We start from the raw sequence: 18507 nt of genomic DNA, 5'->3' as shown, positions 1-18507 counted from the left end.
GTAAGAGAGAGAATAGGGCTACAACTTCTAATGTAAGGATCCCTGTGGGACAAGGAAAATATGTCCCTTTCCCCCAAGCCCAACAGCCACACAAATAACTGCACCTGGCATCCCACTATGGAGCACAGTTCATTTGTCTTGTTGGTTTATTGGCCAAGAGAGTTGGACACACACACAAATGCGGAGATAAATATTGGTCAGTTTCTCTAAATCTGGGTCCTCACTACATATAGAGCTAAAGTCTGTAGAATTTTAAATCTTGCGTGCTATGGCACAGAACCGGTGGCCTTCCCATTTTATCATCACCTTTTTCCCAGGGAACATGGGGAAAGAGGGCAAAAACTGACAAAACTCGATCATTTTCAAATGACAAAATTGCAAAATCCCTAATTTCCAACATCTGAAACTCAATATTCAAATTCTCCCACTCAAATACATATATTTTAATCTCCACTCTGCCACAATCTCATTCATTGCCCAGAACCACCAAATTCTGTAAGCTATTTTCCTTACACATTTCAAAAAAAGAAAAAAACGTTTACAATCTCAATTCTTCCAATATCCATGGGTTTTGGAATTTTGACCTATTCTGAAATTCAAATTCCCAGGTCCATCCTCAACCCCTTCCATTCTCCTGTGCCTGTTTGCCTCAGAGGAGTGTGGGTGAAGGGTACAGGGGGACTGTCATCACATCTGTCCCCTGCCTCCAGGCCTTCCTCAGTCTCTCTTGTGGTTCCGCTGTATATATATAGATATATATAATTTGTGTGTAGATATATATATGTATTCTTTATTATGTATTTTTTGCAGTTTTTCTAAAGTGCCAGAAAAGATTTGTGGGAATTTTTAGTGATTTTTTTTTTTTTTTTTTTTTTTTGCATTTTTCCCTGTTTCAAATGTTTTCCCCGTTAAAAATTGGAACTTGGTACATTCAGTAGGAAATTCTTCACTCAGACTGTGGCCAAGACCAAGAAAAGTGCAAAGAGACAGAGGAGGAAAGAAGGAGTGACTCCTCACCGGTTAACATTCAGGGAGCCTGTCCAACACCTCCCCCTTCCTATAGGCTGGGAGGGAAAGGGGGCAGGAGGATGATCCTGGCGCTCTCCAGATTCACCTCCCTCTAAAAGCCATGATCTTGCCCTCTAGGCAGTTGCTGAGAGGGCAGCCATCTTGGCCCCAAAAAACAGTAGCTGAGAGAAAAGCTGCTTTCTTGATAGCAACTTTTCCCCATTTTTAAACTACACTCCTCTAATTCCCATTTGTCAAATCTGCTTCCCCATACTGGTTCTCCCCTTGTGAGCTGTTTTTTTCTGGGGGAGGGGGAAGGTGGGGGGAGAGAGAAATGTTCTTCCAATCGCAGAGCAGGGAGGCCCTGTTTTCAAAGAGCTTTAGAAACAAACATTTCAGTCTTCTCCCCCACTGGAAGGAAATATAGTGACCCCTGACCAGGGTTAACTAGTGCAAATTAGGGATTAGGGACTATTTAAGGTCCCTGTACCCCATCCCTAGGCTGGGATCTTTGGGTGTGGGGAACTGAGTCAAAGATGGGGTGTAAGGTGCTCTTTTGTAGGGAAAGTTGGTGGGGATACCCCAAAGCCCACCAGGAAAGTAGGATGGTTCCCCCAAAACCATCTGGAGTGATTGGTGAGAGCAACACTAGGGAAGATGGGGGGAAAGGTAAGGATGGAAGGTCATGTGCAAATCTTGGGCTTACCCACCCATCCAACCCCCATCGTTTTTCTGGCTATTTGGTCTAGTCTGGGAGAAACCATCAGGAAAGGGGAAAAACTGGGAGAAAGTAGATTCCTTTCTCCATTCCATATGGAGCTCTCTCCTCCTGACCCCCAAATCTGATTTAGCCCAGAAGAGGCCATATGAAAAGACATGAAGAGGTGTGATCGATTCACCTCTTTTGCCTTGGAAGAATCTGGAGCTCACTGGATTTGAGGGTCAAGGTAGGGCCAAGATTTCCCTGGCCTGGGTTGGAAGAGTACTCAGCCATGGAACAGAGGGTTAAGCTGTCCTGTCACTACCTCCTTGACCTGGATTGGGCGAGGCCACCTCCAAAGCCTAGGAGTATGGGAAGGAGTATGGGAAGGAGCATGGAAGATCCAAAGGCATGGAAGCCAAGGAAGGCATGGCATCTCAATGTGAAGGAAATAGGGATAGAGAGACCCACCCTTGGGAAGAACGGAATCCAAAGCCATGCTCCCAGGCAGGTGAGTCAGGTATCACAATGGTCTGGTCCAGGCCCTGGGCCACAAAGAATGGAATGTTCTAGGAAGCATCTGGGGAAGGACTTAGAGAAAGCTTCAGAATGAGGTGGGGATCATTAAGTGAGAGAGATGGTTTCCCCCTAGGTTTACGAATTAGGGGAACAGGTTAGACATTCAGAGCTGGTGGGGGCCATGAGTAGAAATTCAAATAAGTATATTGCTCAGTTGCCCCAAGGGCTGGAGAAAGGATGGGAGCTGGCCCTGCCCCTCATGGGGCCATTCCCTGGAGGAAGATTGAGAGGGGAACCACCAAAGATCCCTTCCCAGGAGATGGGAAAACTACAATCTCACACAAAGCAGCCTGACTCCTGAGCTCCAGGGGCCCCCAAGTCCCTGCACAAGAGTGTGGCGGGACCCCTAGGGCAAGGAAGCCAGGGAGCTGGTAGTGGTAGGGGGTTCAGGGAGGGTGGCATCTGGTGAAAGGGGGGTCTGGCCCTAGAGCTCACCCCACATCTCCCTTCTGGTTTCTCTCAACCCCTGCCCTTTCCCCTTCTCCCTTAGGGGGAACTGATGGAGGAAGAGTTGGGGGAGGCGGAGTTGGGGGAGTAGGGGGTGCTGCTTGAGGATTCACTGCGTAGCTAAAGACCCCTGGTAGGAAAGGAAGGGCTCCCCCACCCTTTTCATCAGGTAGGACCATGTTGAGAGCAACTGGGAGAGCAGCCAAGTTGCTGAAGTTGTAAGGGTAGGCAGCAAGGAGCTGGGGGCCATAGACAAGTGGATAGGGCTCAGGGTAGAAGGTGACTTTGGCAGCCCCCATCCCCTCTATCCGGTCCCCTTCCGAAACACCCACTAGCCCCTCACTCCCAGGTTTTCCTCTGCCTCCACTTGGTTCCCGGCCACTCCCTATCAGAGCCAGTGGAAATTCCTGCACAGGGGGATATGCATAGCTGCCCCCTCCTGCTACCGGGGGCTCCTCACCCCCTGAGATGACAGGGTCCTGGAGTGAGGCCATCTCAGAAGCTTCCTCAGCAGCAGCATTCCCACCACCTGCCTCCCCACTTGATGAGGACACTTGCATCTCCTGGGGGGCCTCTTCCTTGACATCCCCAGGCCTGGTGCCAGTGCTGCCCTTAGAATAGGCAATGACAGGTGTGGGGGTGCCTCCGGGCCGCTCAGCAGCATGCCTCTGTCCATGGCGGCTCAGGGCAGCTGCCGTTTTGCACACCTTTGAGCAGTGGGGACAGGTGAAGCGGGTGGAAGGCCTCCGTCCAGCCCGAGAGCTGTGGGAGCCCCCACTGTGGGCCTCCTGGTGCTTTCGCAGCTTCCTCAGGGTGGCAAAGGACTGGGCACAGTCCCCACAGCGGTGCCTCCGCTCACCACGGACACGCCCTACAGGGCTTTCCACAGTGGGGCTCTCCTCCCAGCCCCTCCGTTCTAGCTTTTGCCTCCAGCGTGGTGGCCGTCGTCCTCTGGTTATCCCACTACCTCCACCACCGCCACCATTGGCAGCTCCGGCCTTGCGCTTAGGCTTGTATGAATAGTAGGGCCTCCAGAGCTGGTCCTCCCCACCAGCCTTTGATTCCTCATCATCCTCCTCGTCCTCGTCCTCCTCGTCCTCTTCATCCTCCTCCTCGCTCTCCTCCATCTCCTCTCCACTCAGCTCTCCAGGACGAAGGTCAGTTTCTGAGATGCGGCGCTTGACAATGGCCTCTTCCCCAATTCGCACAGTGATCTGACACAGTGGAGGTGGAGCCTGTAGCTGAGAGGGGCCCCGGCCAGGCCCTGTGGGGGGACCCCCACCCCCAGCAACCCCACCCACTGGCTTGGCTGTATAAGTCAGAGTCCTCCCAGCCCGTGGATTCCGGCTCTTGGCCTCCTCTGCAGCTGTAGCTGGCCCTGCAGCTGTGGCTGGGCTGACCAAGGTGGTGGCCGGGCTGGTGGGTGTTACTGCAGGCTCAGGGGGAGGAGGTGGGTACTCTCGTTTCTTAGGGGGCCTTGGGGGAGCAGTGTAAGTGATTACTGAGGCAGCCTGGGACCCTCCTGTGGTGGCTGACCCACTCCCTGCACCACCACTGCTGCTGCTCCCATGGACAATGACAGAAGGAGCTGGGTGAGCAAAGGTGATGACAGAGGGTGGTGGGCCAGGCTCTGGGGCAGGTGGGGGTCCGGGTGGGGGGCTAGCTGGCATTGCCACAGGGGCCGGTGTGTGGAGGCTTGGAGAAAGGGGGGCCTCAGGGGCTCCCTGGCTGTAGGTCTTGTAGGGCCGCTTGGCTGCCCGCATGGGGAGCAGGCGGTACAGCTTCAGGGTATTGAGCTTGGGCTTGTAGCCTCCATTGGGTGTCTTCTCACTGGCTAGGAGGCCCGGGCTAATGCCATGGAAGGCTCGCTGGTGGGTCTTCAGGTTATAATAGGTGACAAAGGTCTCCCAGCAGAAGATGCACTGGTACCTGGGCCAGGACAGCAGGGAACAGGGCAGGAACAGAGCCACTTGAGTCAGGGGCCCTGAAGCCAGGGCAGTTTCCATGTCCTCTGCAGCCCTCAAACCTATAACTCCCCCAGCCATATTTTCACCCTCCCTTGATGCTGCTTTGCTTCACCCTGCCAGTCTCCTGAGGGGCACCACTCCTAGCCTCAACTGTTCAATCTGTGAACTGGGAATAATCACACATCCTAACTCACAAAGCCTTCTGAAGCACAAATAACAGAATTAGGAAATGACTTAAGAACAAGGACATGCTATGGAACTACCCGGCATTGTTCTGAGTATTATAAGTACTGGTGAACACGCCTTTGTGTGTCCCCTCTGTAAGGGCAATTCATTCTTTACTTCCTGGCCTTCCCCACAGTGCTAACCCAGGACACAGGCAGGCAAGATGCTGTTAAGGAAGAGGCTGGGGGTGGGTGTGGGCAGTGAGTGAGTGCCGGTGAACAGAGGCCAGGGCATAAGTAGACCAGATTCAGGATGACTTTCTAGACCCCACCGTCTACACCTTCCCTCCCTTGTCCAAGGCCTCTGAGTGCTGACCCTGGACCCTCCTTCCCAACCCTCCACTCCTGGACCCAGACCACTCACCTGCGCTCCCCAGTATGCCACACCTCGTGTTTGGTGCGGTACTCAGCCAGGGCAAACACCTTCTCACAGTAGCGGCAGGGGTACTTCCTCCGCCACGAATGCACATTGCTGTGCCGCTTCAGGCTGGACAGGGTCACGTAGGAACGCTCACAGGCTGCGCACACGTACAGCACATGGCCACCCACCACCTTCACCACGTGCTCAGGGCCACCTCGGAAGCCCACTGGTGGGGGTAGGGCTGAGGCATCCACTCCTGCAGGACCACCAGGGCCAGAGCCCCCAGCTCCCAGCCCTGCAGACTCCCGAGTGCTGGCCCCTCGTCGACACTGGGCCTCATGGGTCTGTAGCCGCTTGGGATGGATGAAGCTTTTCCCACATCGTGGGCAAGGGAGGGGCCGACGTGGCAGCGGGGGCTGTGAGTCAGGGGCCTGGGCATCAGCCCTGTCACCCTCCCATTCTCCATCTGGCCTAGGCCCAGACCCGAAACTGTCCTCTTCAGACTGTGAGGTGGCCATGGGGGCTGGGGTGGGGGGTACCCATGCATCGCCTCCCTCCCCAAGGCCCTGCAGGCGGGAGATGCCCAGACGCCGCCCCAGAGCTCCAATCTCTGCCACAGCTGCCCCGTCCCCTCCACCACCAGGGAGTGCAAGCCGGGCACTATAGATGAAGTTGAGGACATCAGAGAAGGCAGCTGCTGGGACCCCTGGAAGCTCAAGGACCCGGGGTGGGGATAAAGCAGAGGGAGAGGCTGGAGGGGGAGAAGAGGGGGAAGAGGAAGAAGAAGAAGAAGAGGAGGAAGAGGAAGAAGAGGAGGAGGAAGAGGAAGAAGAGGCAGCTGTGGTGGTTGCAGGATTGGGAGCTGAGCCCCCAGTAACTGGTGGGAGGGGCAGTGGGGCTGAAGCTAGCAGGGCCTCTCTGAAGAAGGGACTAGAGGCAGCCAGGACGCTGCGGTGAGCGGGGAACTTGGTGTCTCCGGCTATGAGGGTGACGTCACAGAAGAGGCCACGGAGCCGCTGCTCATTTAGCTGGCGCAAGACGGCGGGGGCATGGGATGGGTCCGTCACCTCTGCAGGTGGGGGCATGGCGCCAGCCTAGACATGGGGAAAAGAGGCCAGGGAGAGTCTCAGAGGCTGTGCAGAGGGCAGAGGCCTCTAAGACCAGGGAAGTGAACTGAGAAGGGGTCAGGCTGGTCAAAAATTAGTAGAAGATTGAGTAACTTCAGGTCACAGAAGTTAACACTCAGCCACCCAAGTCTAACCAATGTTCAAGACCAGCATTTCTAATATCTAGGGCTAAAAGAGAGGCCAGAGATACCATAGGTCATCCTAAAGGTCAAGAAGTCTATGACTTCCAAAGTCACAGACTAGCAGGTAAGCAATGGAAACCTCTCTCATTGGAAGGATAAGGAAACTCCCATAACTACTGCCAATCATTTCCCAGAACTCTCCAGCCTGGACAAAATGGGTGCCCTTGCAGGCATGCTACCCTAGGTTTAATATTTCCTAGATATAGTCCTCTTGGTACCCTCTCACCTGAGAGCACAGCCAGCATGGAGCGGACTGGGGGGTGGCTCAGTGAGTCCCTTCTGCCCAGCCTCTTCCTTCTGTGGAGAAACAGAAACCATGTCAGGAGAACTGAGAGGAGGAGGCAGGAAAGGGTCCTCAGGACAAGAACTGGAATGAAGGACTGTAGGGAGTGGGCATTGGTACAGTGGTCAGGGTCAGAGAGGATATTTGCACTGCTCTGCAGACCCTGATTCCTCCCGGGAACCTCTGTCAGGTTATTTGTTTAGCCTCATCCAGTCAGCCCTACAAGGTCACAAAGATTATGGGAGAGGCTTTTTCTGCTGGGCCCATGGAAGTACAGAAACAAGATAATTCACATATTCCCAGTTCACCTCTATACAATACAGCAGCACAGTCCAACCCCATAGGTTCAGGAAAGCCTGTCAGATCACTTTCAAGTCCCTTTGGTCCAACCTTGGGGCTCAAAGGAAATCAAAGATTTGAATGTTGTCTTTTATCACAATTGGTACATTTACATATTAAAATATATTTGTGTAATTTTTTTTTGGGGGGGGTACCAGGGATTTAAGCAGGGGTAGTTTAAACCACTGAGCCATATTTCCAGCCCATTTTATATATTATTTTGAGACAGAGTCTCACTAAGTTGCTGAGGCTGGCTTTAAACTCATGATCCTCCTGTCTCAGCCTCCTGATCCACTGGGATTACAGGTGTGTGCCACCACACCCAGCTCTGAGACTGGTCTTGAGCCTGTGATCCTCCTGCCTCAGTCTTCCGAGTTGCTGGGATTACAGGTTTGCACCACACCATCAGGCCTAGTCTATGTAAGCTTTCTTATTAGACCAAGCTACTAGGTATTCAAATTAGGAGATGGTCTCCTCACATGCTTCCAGCCCTATAAATCTTAGAAGGGGTTTCTGGCTAGGGTACCAGGTGACCTCTAAAGACCACTGACAAGTGCCTGCTTGTTCCAGTCTCTAAACGGCACTGCAAAGGCCACCAGACCAAGAGTGGGGAGCCTTGGGTCCCACTTCTTATGAGACCTGGTGGCCTAGGGATTTGGGCTTAAAAAGCAGGGGAAATAAGACCCCTCTACCTCATCTCTTGCCAGAAGCCTCCACCAAAAAGAATAGCAGGAACCCAAAAGCAAGTTTGGTAGTTGCTAGCTCAGATAGCTACTTCCCCACCCCCGTGGGTAGTTTAGGGCCTTGAATTCTCATCTTTTACTTGAATATCTGAGTTTCAGTGCCTTATCCAAAGTCATACAGAGCTGGGAATAACAAGTGGGACCTGTCCATAGATTTAGACCTGTTGACCTGAAAGGTATCTCTTATCTGCCCTCCAGGCAGCCTGAGAACTCTGGCCTCTTGGATAGTGGGGTAGGGTGGCATCCTTCTGAGTGCCCTGTCCACATCACACATATACTCATGTGTGGCCTGCATCAGAAGTTCCTCATGCAATCCCCAACCCCCACAAAATGTTCTTTTCCCATTTACTACCCATGCCATCTGGACTTAAAGGCCTTCTCCCCACAGTATCTTAAATTTTCCTGCAAAAGCCAGCTCTGATTCTTCTCCTGAACAAGAAGGAAAGTGGGTAAACAGAGATGATATTCAAAAGTTGGTTTTTTTTTTTTAATTTTTAACCTTTATTTCTTTATTTTTATGCAGTGCATTTGGGTTGCTTGCTATTCCTTTTGGAATAGCCTCACACATGCTAGGCAGCGCTCTACCACTGAGTTATAACCCTAGCCCCTATTCAAAAAATTTGACAACCCTGACTGCCAGGCACAGACCAGGAATTCTGTTTATGCTGTGAATAGGTTGGGAATCCTAGGGAATCCATGGGCTGTGATTAGACTTCCAACTTCCATGATAGCCCCCAGCCCACTGGGACCCCAAGAGTCAGCACTTTATTGCATTATTTCATTTGCTTCTCATTGCTACCCAGAAAAGTGGCAGAAGCTTATTCATTTTAAGGCAACAGAGGCTCAGATGTACTGTGTAATTTGCCCAAGTAGATATATGACCAGTAGTTGGGCTGGGAACTGATCCCAGGAAACTTGGCTTCAAAGTCAGTGTTCCTGATGACTTCTCTACACCATGATGAAGGACATGTTTACAGCTCCTACTGGGATGCCACTAGTCCACCTGGAGCGTTTGTGTCCCCTTCTTCCAGGTGAGCAGAAGTCAGAGTTTAATTCCAGTCCCCATTCACCCATGGCCAGCCCTGCTCACCTGCACAACCATCCATGGGAGGCTTGGTGCCTGCAGACAAGCAGCTGTATGCTGACTGCCTTGACACTTGGACAAGGCCTGTTAGGGCTTCTTAAAACCACAGAGACTCAAAGCTGGACTGGCCCTTAGAGATCATCTAGAATTGCAGTCATTATGGTCTTTGTAGCTGCCATTTATAAATACTTATGTGCAAAATATAGTGCCAAAGATTTTATCTGCATCATATCAATATCCAAAATGACCATAGTGTAGAGAATTTCAACACTCTAAACTCATTTCAGGTCCAGGAAATATAGTGATGCAGTGATTTGCCCCTGGTTTTTGGCAGTGCTAGGGATTGAACCAGGGCCTTGTGCATGCTAAGAATGTTTTCTAGCCTCAGCCCCTCTGCTCCTGGTCTTGTTGCTAACAAGCTAACTCAGGAAAGCTGAATCCAAGCTGGGGTTTGGATTCAGCTTTCCTGAGTTCAACTGCCTCACTGCTGGCCACTGTCCTGCAAGGCTTTATGGGTTGGGGAGGGGGTGGGTGGAGAAGACACTAGCTATGTGATCCTGCATAAGTCATTCAACTCTCTGTTTCTAAGTTTCCTTAACTATAAGGCAAAGATGATTAATAGCTCCCACTTGTGGGGCTGTTGAAAAGATTAAATGAATTAGTAAGTGGCAGATTCAACCAACAGAGGATTGAAAATATTCAGGAAAAAAAAAACTACATGTGTACAGACTTTATTTTTCTTATCATTGTTCCCTAAGTACAGTATAGTGACTACTTACATAGCATTTACATGGTGTTATATATTATATGTAGAGATGATTTAAAATATACATAGGTTAGATACAAATATTATGCCATTTTATGAAGGGACTTGAGCATCCAAGGATGTCGTATCTGTGATGAGCCCTGGAATCAATTTCCTGTGTATACCAAAGTAGTCTGTGCCTTGTCTTGAAACTCAGTCCTGGAAGATGGTGGTGGTGGTGGGGGGGGGGATGGTGAAAAAAAAAAAAGAGGCAGAAATTGGGCTTCAAGGTAAGATGGTGACTCTCGGGTTTTAAGTTTCTTATTCTTACCATTTCTCTACTCTTGACTGCTTGTGTGACCCCGGAGGTGCCACTGTGACAGGGATATGCTCCACCTCTTGTTCCCTCTGCATGGAATGTTCTTTTCTCCAGATAACCTCATACTTCAGTTTTGATTCAAAAAGTCCCCTTACCCAGGGGCCTTCCCTGGCCCACCCCCCAAACTTAATATCTTCCTAAACTCCTTTATTTTTCTTCTTGGAACTTAGTAAAACACATTGCTCATTTATCTCTAGAATATAGACTTCAAGGCTGGCAACAGTAGGAATTTTTGTCTGCTTTGTTCACTGTAATATCTCCAGGCCTAAGCACAGTGTCTAGCACACAATGTAAGGGGTTAAAAAAATTTTAAGAGCTGGGTGTGCCATTCAGAGGTAGAGTGTTTGTCTACCATGTATGGGGCCCTGAGTTCAATCCCCAGTAACACACACACACACACACACATACAATTCTCATAAATGAACTTGCCCTCAAAGTCTGCTTCAAGTCTGTCTATCCTCAGGAAGAAGCCACCGTCAGTACCAAACTGAGTCAGGTAGGAGCTGGGAATGATGATTATAACTTGACCATTACTAATACATGCACAATTTGCCTGATAAGCTTCCAGGGGCTTTACATGCATTGCCTCCTTTAATCATATCCTTGAAATAGTCACCCAAAATAGGTATTTATATTCTCCCAATTTTATAGAAGAGGAACCAGAGAGGGATATACCTTGATCAAGGTCACACAGCTTGAAAATAGCAGAGTCAAGATTTGAATTCAGGCTGGGCAGACCCCAGATGTTAAATCTTTGCATCTGTCATTCTGCTGGATCCTGTCCTGAAGGGGCCTACGGCAGGCCAGCTGGTTACATAAATCACCACACAAGGTCTCACGTGCTAAGTGCTAAATGTGTCGTGTCTGACTCCACCCTTTCCCTCGCTCCCAAATCCAGCAGTCACCAAGTCTGGCTGAAACTGCAGCTGAGCTTGGGAATGGCTTTGCAAGTTTTCTCTCAACCCGCCTTTGGCCTCCAAACAGGTCCTTGTTAACACTTACATGGTCCAAGGCCAAGGCCTCCCAGCTTTCCCTCTTTAGGTTCACCTTTCCCATCCAGCTTTCCTCCCATGGGAGGCAGTGTTCCTACTGGCAGTTCAGGTACTAACACAGCTAGGTTCAAAAACTGTCTATAGTCCCCACTGACTTAAGAATGAAGTTCAAACTCCTCCACCAAGTACTCAAGGGCTCTGGTCCAGCTCCAAGCTCCCCTTAATCTTGCCTGTGTTATTCTCTCTTTAAACACCCAGTATGCTCTCCAACCTCCACATATTCCACCTCGGTGCCTTTGCCTCTGCTGAGTCTCCTGCCAGCAATGCCCTCTCAGTAATTTCTTCTCAACATTCCTCCAAAATGTTAAGATCAAATGTACTATCTTTTTTTTGGCCCTCTATGACCCACAGGACAAGGACAACCTTTCTTTCCTCTGACTTACCAACATTTTGTGCCCCTCTGGCCAGCACCCATGTTATAAAGTAGCAGATCTTTAGGGTCTCAAGCGCTGGGCTGGGATTCCTGAGAGTGCTACCTAAGCATACTGCTTTCCTGGTGAGATGCTGAGTTCTGCAGAAACTGAGGAGAAGTGTATGTGTGTGCGTGCGTGTGTGCGTGCAGAGAGGTCCACTGAATACTCCAGGAAGGCATCAGAGCACAGCAATTAAGAACACAGGATCTGGAACTTGACTGCTTGGGTTCAAATATAGTTTTAACTTTTACTAGCTAAGTGACTTTGGACAAATTACGAACTTCTCTGGGCCTCAATTGCCTTACCTGAAAAAAGGAGGTAATCAGAGTACCTACTGTGAGGACTAAATGAGCAACAGTAAGAAAAGGCACTAAGAATGGTGTCCAATACTCAGTTAGTGTTGACCAAGTGTTTACAGCCATTGCTATTAGTGAAACCGGAAGGGGATTCTCAGTGCTGACAGAGGGCCGACAGGACCTGGCACAGGCACAGCCCCCAAACTGAAGCTAACAGTCCAGGTCTGTTTCCCAGGTCAGTGGTAGGTAGAACACATAATTAGGGCGGTTTTACAGATGTGGAACTGAGGCTCACTTAGGCAAAGTGCCAGTAAGTCACAGAGCCACAGAACTCTTTAGTTCCAGTGCAGGGCTTCTGTTTTGCACCTGTCCCACAGGCTTCACACAGCAGCCAGCCCCCTCCCCATCCCCAGACTGAAGGATCCAGCCACAATGCTCTCCTTCCTCCACGTATATATGCCCTCCCGCAGGCCAAGAGAAGTACACAGTGTCATGCACAACTGGAGCATGCATCCATGTGCATACACATGCCCCTACAGAAGGCCCAGGCCCCAAAGGTGAGGAAAACCTGTTCTAAGGAATCTGCCTAGTGAGCAAATTCCGTTCAAGGCCCTTCCACCTTCCTCCAGTCACAAGAGTGGGGCCCAGTGTGCGTCACAGATACCCGCAAGGGGGGCAGAGAGAGGGAGAGGGCAAAGTAGGAGGAGGAGACTGAAAACTTCATGTTTCTTTTTTCCATTTTAGTGACAAAAGTCACACCCGGTCTTTACATAAACATGGCCAAGGAGCCACACTGTCTAAGCTCACTTCCCTTGCAGGCGCCAGGACTCTCCTCTCGGTGACCCTGACAGGCTGGGTGAGCGGCAAGCACACAGACCCTACAAGAGATGTGCCACCTTGACAACACCCATGCCTCCTGCCTGCTGCCCTTGCTCTGCCCCATATTTATCTCCCTGTCTTCCCATAACAGCTCCTCTGCAGCCCCACACCCCCACTTAAGCATACAGAAGGTAGGCACTCACACACAGCTTGCGGCTGGTCTCTTGGGTTTGAGGCCCACATTGCCCTTGTCACGCCACCTCCCTCCCCACAAGTGTTTTCTGACCAGCTTGCCTCCCAGCCCAACAGCTCGGACAGGCTCCCACAAACAACGTCACAAAAGAATCCCGCAGAGAATGTTGCAAACACACAACCTTCCTTTTGCTTGGCTGCCCATGATGCCATAAACACAACTTGCACATCCCACCCAGAACCTTTCACACCAATGCCAGCTGACCCACAGGAACCAGAGACACACCCTGAGGTTTATCAATCCCCTTGTGATACATGGGATCTGAGTTCTAGATGTGTGGCCCCCATGCAACTCACTCCGTACAAACACACAAACCCATCCATCAGTCTGTCCTCACCACAAGTGGACCACACCTTGGCAGGACCACAGAAACAACACCCAGATGTGATACCTTAACTCAAAGGTACACAACTGCCCCTTCCAAATGGGCACATACACCCTGCATTCAGGAGCCTTCCATAAGAAGTACACCATGCCAGCTATGCAGAGAACAAGCAAGCATACACAGTTCATATGTGCAGCACAAGACATACGTGCAAGAAAACACAGGCTAATGGAAAATATACATACAACCTCACAACGAACAAACTCCGCACTCAGCATATTGTACCCTGCTTAGAATGCCCATCTGTCACCCAAAGCCATAGGGCCACATCTTGTAAGTAATTCTGCCCCACAGCACTGGACACCCCTCCTGGCCTTCTATCTCTATGGCCCAGGCAGGGCCCAACCTGGGCCCCTGACTGCCAGAGGAGCAAACGGTGGTGCCCCAGAGCGGTTTACCTTGCCCCACAACACTGCAGGAGACACAATCTCCAAGACTCACAGCCACAACCCTGCCCCGACGGCGCGGCAGATCCAGTGCTCCTGCTCACACTGCGCACCCCGCGCACCCCGCACACCCCAACTCTGGGGCGCTCAGAGGCCCACCCCTCCCCCCTCTCTGCCTGGTTCCTACGCCATCACCCTCCCAGCAGCTTGCAGCGCTTGCCTGGGCTCACACCCGCCCCACCCCACCCCCAACCTGCCCCCCGCGGGGAGGGGGACTTTAGGCTGCAGAATTAACCCTTCAAAGGGGGAGTGAGTACGGCCCCTTCCACAGCCCGGGGCAATCGCGTCCCCAGTCCACCGCTCCCTCGGACGCCATACCAGGGCCCCCTTAGTCGCCCCCCAGCGCCGTGCGCGCCCGGGGGCGGGGCCAGGCTCAGTCCCCGACCCCTGAGCCCCCAGGTCAACTCCAAAGGGGAGCGGTAGCGGCTCGGGGCGCGGCTAGGGCCCCCACGGCGCCGGGCAGCGGGGAGGGGGCCCGGCAGTTGGCTCCGGTCCGCCCTGGCCCTGCCCGGTTCGCCTCGGGGCCCACCTGACTGCGATGGCGCCGTGTCCGCCAGGCCCGGCTCATCACCGTGGCCGCCCCCGGCCGCTCCGGTTTCGCCCGCCTCCAGCTCCGGCTCCGGCTCCGGCTCCGGCCCTGGCCCCCCCAGCGCCCGGCCCCGGCCCGGCCCCGCCGCCGCCGCCGCCGCCGCTGACATCATCGGCTCCCCCCCCGCCCCGGTCCTACCCCCACCCCCACCCCCGGAAACAGTCCCCCCCCAGCGCCGCCGCCGCCGAGAGGAGGCCGGCGCTGCGCAGCAGACACCGACACAAGGCTCCAATGTACGACGGCCGATCGCGCGCAGGGAAACGCGCGGCGCCGGGCCACCGGTGAACACTCAGCCGGGCGCTGGCCGGGCTGCAGTGTCCCTGCAGGGACACACAGCCACCCACTCCCTGGAAAGGGACACCCCCACTCTGCCTTTTCCCCATCACGCCCTTCACTAAGGGGTGCAATCTAATCGCCTAATAGTGTACACACACTCTCTGGGCCATATATATACAACATGGCAGACCCACATGCCTTAGACACACCAGAAATGCTCAAGGTACTCCACCAGGCCCGTGACAAGGAAAACCCCAAGCCATACAAAACAAGCACACATCAGTGACCACCAGTGCAGATGAATGCACAGCTTGGTACTTTGTCTCCACTAGTGGAAATATCCACATCCATATACTTTGTGCATGAATGCAGAGGCCCTGGTGTGGGCCTCCTTGGACAGCACCATCAAAACACCAGGTAGAAAAAGCACACACAGAAGAAACACATTCCTGAAACTCCAGAGGGACAATCCCAGAGACTCCTCCCTGGTTCTGGAAAGAACTCAGGAGAGAGGAGTCAGACCTCTGAGCTCCTCTCCTTAAAATCTTTGTGAAACAAAGCAAGACAAATAAACAAATGAATCTAAAGCCAAAGAAGTATCACAGAGCCATTCAAGGAGAAATTACATGCCTGTAATAACAACAACTTGGGAGGCTGGGGCAGAAGAATTACAAGTTTGAAGCTAACCTAGGTAATTTAGTGAGACCCTGACTCAAATTTTTAAGAAAAAATAAAAATCTGGGAGTGTAGCTTAGTGGTAGAGTGCCCTGGGTTAAATCTCCAGAACAACAACAATAAATAGAGAAAAGCTGGGTGCAGGGGCTCATGCCTGTAATCTGAGGGACCTGGGAGATTGAGGCAGGAGGATTGGAAGTTCAAGGACAGCCTTGGCAACTTAGGAAGATGTTTTCTCAAAATAAAAAATAAAAAGGGCTGGGGATGTAGCTCAGTGGTAGAGAGTCCTGGAGTTCAATCCCTAGTACCACACACACACAAAGAGAGAGAGAGAGAGAGAGAGAGAGAGAGAGAGAGAGAGAGAGAGAGAATCAGACACACTTTGGAGTCATGGAAACAAAGATGAAACAAGCAGAATTGGAATTCATGAGAAGATAGCCCCACCCCACTCCAGGAAGGTTCCAGAGAAGAACTCCACCCCCACTCCAACCAGGTCACAATGGCTGGAGCTCTGAAGGGCTCAGGCCCCCTGAGCCAGGAGGAGAGGAGGAAGTCCAAGGAAAGATGGTGAGTATAGGGGCCAGAGGGCATAAGGGGCATAGAGAATACAACATTCTGCTGCTGGTAACTTCCCTTCTTCTCCCCTAAAACTTGCCAGTGGTCCTAGAGACACATAAAAATGAAACTCATAATGATGTACCCACATGTCCCTGGAGCTTGTGACATCACACAGATACACAGCATCTACACAGCATCAGAAGCTACCTCCGCTTTCTCAAATCAACAGAGCATCCCTGGGTCCTTCTTTTTCTCCTCTCAAGACTGAACTACCCAGAAAAACAGGATACTCATACTCCTGCACCACTCACTCCCGACTTCCTGCTTTAGATGCTAAAGGCCCACATTGTACCACTACATCTATTTTTCAGGATCTTTTATGTCCTTTGAGTTCTGCAGGGTCCCAGACCCCAGCCTGGCATTCACCTTGGGCTGTGATTGCCCTCATGCTCGAGCTCTTTTCTCCCTAACAGGCTGGCAGTCACCCCTACTTCAACCTGCCGGACATCACCCAGCCATCGCCGGCCTCCACTCCGCCCAACCTCCCCTCGAACCAGCGCTGCTGGACCTCGGATGCAACCAAGGGCCTGCTTGTTGCCTTGCTGGGTGGGGGCCTGCCTGCTGGCTTCATAGGCCCCTTCTCCCGCATGGCTTACCAGGCTTCCCGCTGGCCTTCGCTGGAGATGCTCATCGGTCGATGCCTCTTCCACCTCCCCACTGCCCTGCTACTTAAGCTGCGTGGTGACCCACTGCTGGGACCTCCTGATGTCCGGGGCCGGGCCTTCCTCCATGCTCTGCTCAACGTCCTCAGCATCGGATGTGCCTACACTGCGGTTCAAGTGGTGCCTGCTGGCAATGCTGCCACTGTTCGTAAAGGTTCTTCTACCGTGTGCTCCACTCTCCTCGCCCTCTGCCTTGAGAGTCAGGGTCTCAGTGGCTACGACTGGTGTGGCCTGTTGGGTAGCACCCTGGGATTAATCATCATTGTGGGACCTGGACTAGGGACACTGCAGGAGGGGACCACAGGCCTCTACACTGCCCTAGGCTATGGGCTGGCTTTCCTAGGAGGTCTGGCTCTATCACTGGGGCTTCTGGTCTACCGCTCCCTGCAATTCCCCTCCTGCCTACCAACAGTGGCCTTCCTATTTGGATTGGTGGGGCTTTTGGGCTCTGTGCCAGGCCTCTTTCTGCTACAGACCCCTGTGCTACCCAATGACCCTCTGAGTTGGAGCTGTGTGGGAGCAGTGGGGATCCTTGCTTTGGTCTCCTTTGTGTGTGTGAGCTATGCAGTCACCAAGGCCCACCCTGCCCTGGTGTGCGCTGTCCTGCACTCTGAGGTGGTAGTGGCCCTGATGTTGCAGTATTATGTCCTCTATGAAACTGTGGCACCTTCTGACATCATGGGGGCAGGGGTCATGTTGGGCAGCATTGCCATCATCATTGCCAAGAATCTCAGCTGTAAGAGGGAAGGGCAGGTTGAGGAATGCCATCAAACTTGATGGGGCTGGGGATGTGGCTCAAGTGGTAGCGCGCTCGCCTGGCATGCGTGCGGCCTGGGTTCGATCCTCAGCACCACATACAAACGAAGATGTTGTGTCCGCTAAAAAAATAAATATTAAAAAAAAAAAAAAAACTTGAGAGCCTGGGGGTTGGGGTGGGGGGACAGGGGTAAATACGAGGAGAGACTGGAATACAAACATGGGCATACAAGTGCCTGGAGAACAACTGGTGTGGGAGAGGGACACCCCTCAGAGTCAAAGGTGGAGAGGGATATTCGGAAGATCTGGAACAAGCCTGGGGACCAAGGGATATGGAGTCAAGGCTGGGTCCTGTGAATCAGGGCACAACTATAAGGAGTAAGGTCTCAGATCCAAGGGGCTGATGCAGGCTGGCTGTGGGCCACCGGGAGGATTCCCCACTGCAGCAGAGAAGAGCATTGGGGCAGAAGTGTGCCAGCAGCGGGCATTCAGGCTAACAGACAGAGCCAGCAGCTGCACTGGGGGAGGGGAGTGTGCCTTTTTCCTTAGGCGATGGTTTCCTTTCCTCGTGGTTGTGCCCCCCTCCCAGGGTGATGACGTGACACTGACATCAAACAAGGATCATTCTGAATGTGGCTATGCAGTCGGTGTCATCTCTGCTTTAGAGGGAGGGTGGAAGTCCTACACCTCTCTTATTGGAGAATCCCTTGGGATCCCCGCCCCACCAATCTTATTTCTGAAATATTCTATAAAGTGGAGGATTTCCTAATGTTCAGATTCCTTGACACTCCCCTCTACCCAACCCCCCCGCCAAATCCCCTAGGATTTTCGTGTTCCGCCCCATGGCTAATCTGCTTTTCCCGGATTGTTGCGGTCCCGTGATCTCTCCCAGACAGTGGCTAGCCTCCTTCCGGAGCAGGCCTCTGAGCTGAGGCCTCTTCGAACGGCTCAGCCTGAGGATCCAGCACCAAAGCTGAATTCAGCGCTCGATTAGAGACCAGGAGATGCCCACTCATTCCTGAAAGCCGCTCGACAAATACCGCCTACTTCCGGACAAACGATTGAACTCGCCATCTTGATCTGTTCATGCATATTCAAC

General features: G+C 52.2%; 2 protein-coding genes across 3 annotated transcripts; one reads left to right on the top strand and one right to left on the bottom strand.

The window, feature by feature from the left end:
- Window positions 1-123: 123 nt before the first annotated feature.
- On the bottom strand, window positions 124-17015 carry Zbtb4 (zinc finger and BTB domain containing 4). 2 transcript variants are annotated; one of them, XM_071603092.1, is made up of 4 exons: window positions 16587-17015; window positions 6822-6892; window positions 5290-6380; window positions 124-4663 (listed from the first exon to the last, which is right to left on the bottom strand). In XM_071603092.1, the coding sequence occupies exons 3-4, from the start codon at window positions 6369-6371 to the stop codon at window positions 2719-2721; spliced, it is 3027 nt and encodes a 1008-aa protein (XP_071459193.1). In that variant the 5' UTR covers window positions 6372-6380; window positions 6822-6892; window positions 16587-17015; the 3' UTR covers window positions 124-2718. The 2 variants fall into 2 exon arrangements, with proteins under 2 accessions (XP_071459193.1, XP_027802589.2); XM_027946788.2 differs by lacking the exon at window positions 16587-17015 and adding an exon at window positions 14362-14498.
- Window positions 15868-17525, top strand: Slc35g6 (solute carrier family 35 member G6). The gene is made up of 2 exons (XM_027946790.2): window positions 15868-15939; window positions 16404-17525. Exons 1-2 carry the CDS (start codon window positions 15937-15939, stop codon window positions 17427-17429), a joined length of 1029 nt encoding a protein of 342 aa, XP_027802591.2. The 5' UTR covers window positions 15868-15936; the 3' UTR covers window positions 17430-17525.
- The last annotated feature ends 982 nt before the right edge of the window (window positions 17526-18507 follow it).

The sequence above is a fragment of the Marmota flaviventris genome, chromosome 17 (assembly GCF_047511675.1).
Source record: "Marmota flaviventris isolate mMarFla1 chromosome 17, mMarFla1.hap1, whole genome shotgun sequence".
Lineage (NCBI taxonomy): Eukaryota > Metazoa > Chordata > Mammalia > Rodentia > Sciuridae > Marmota > Marmota flaviventris.
This window is presented reverse-complemented; position numbering and strand designations above follow the sequence as displayed.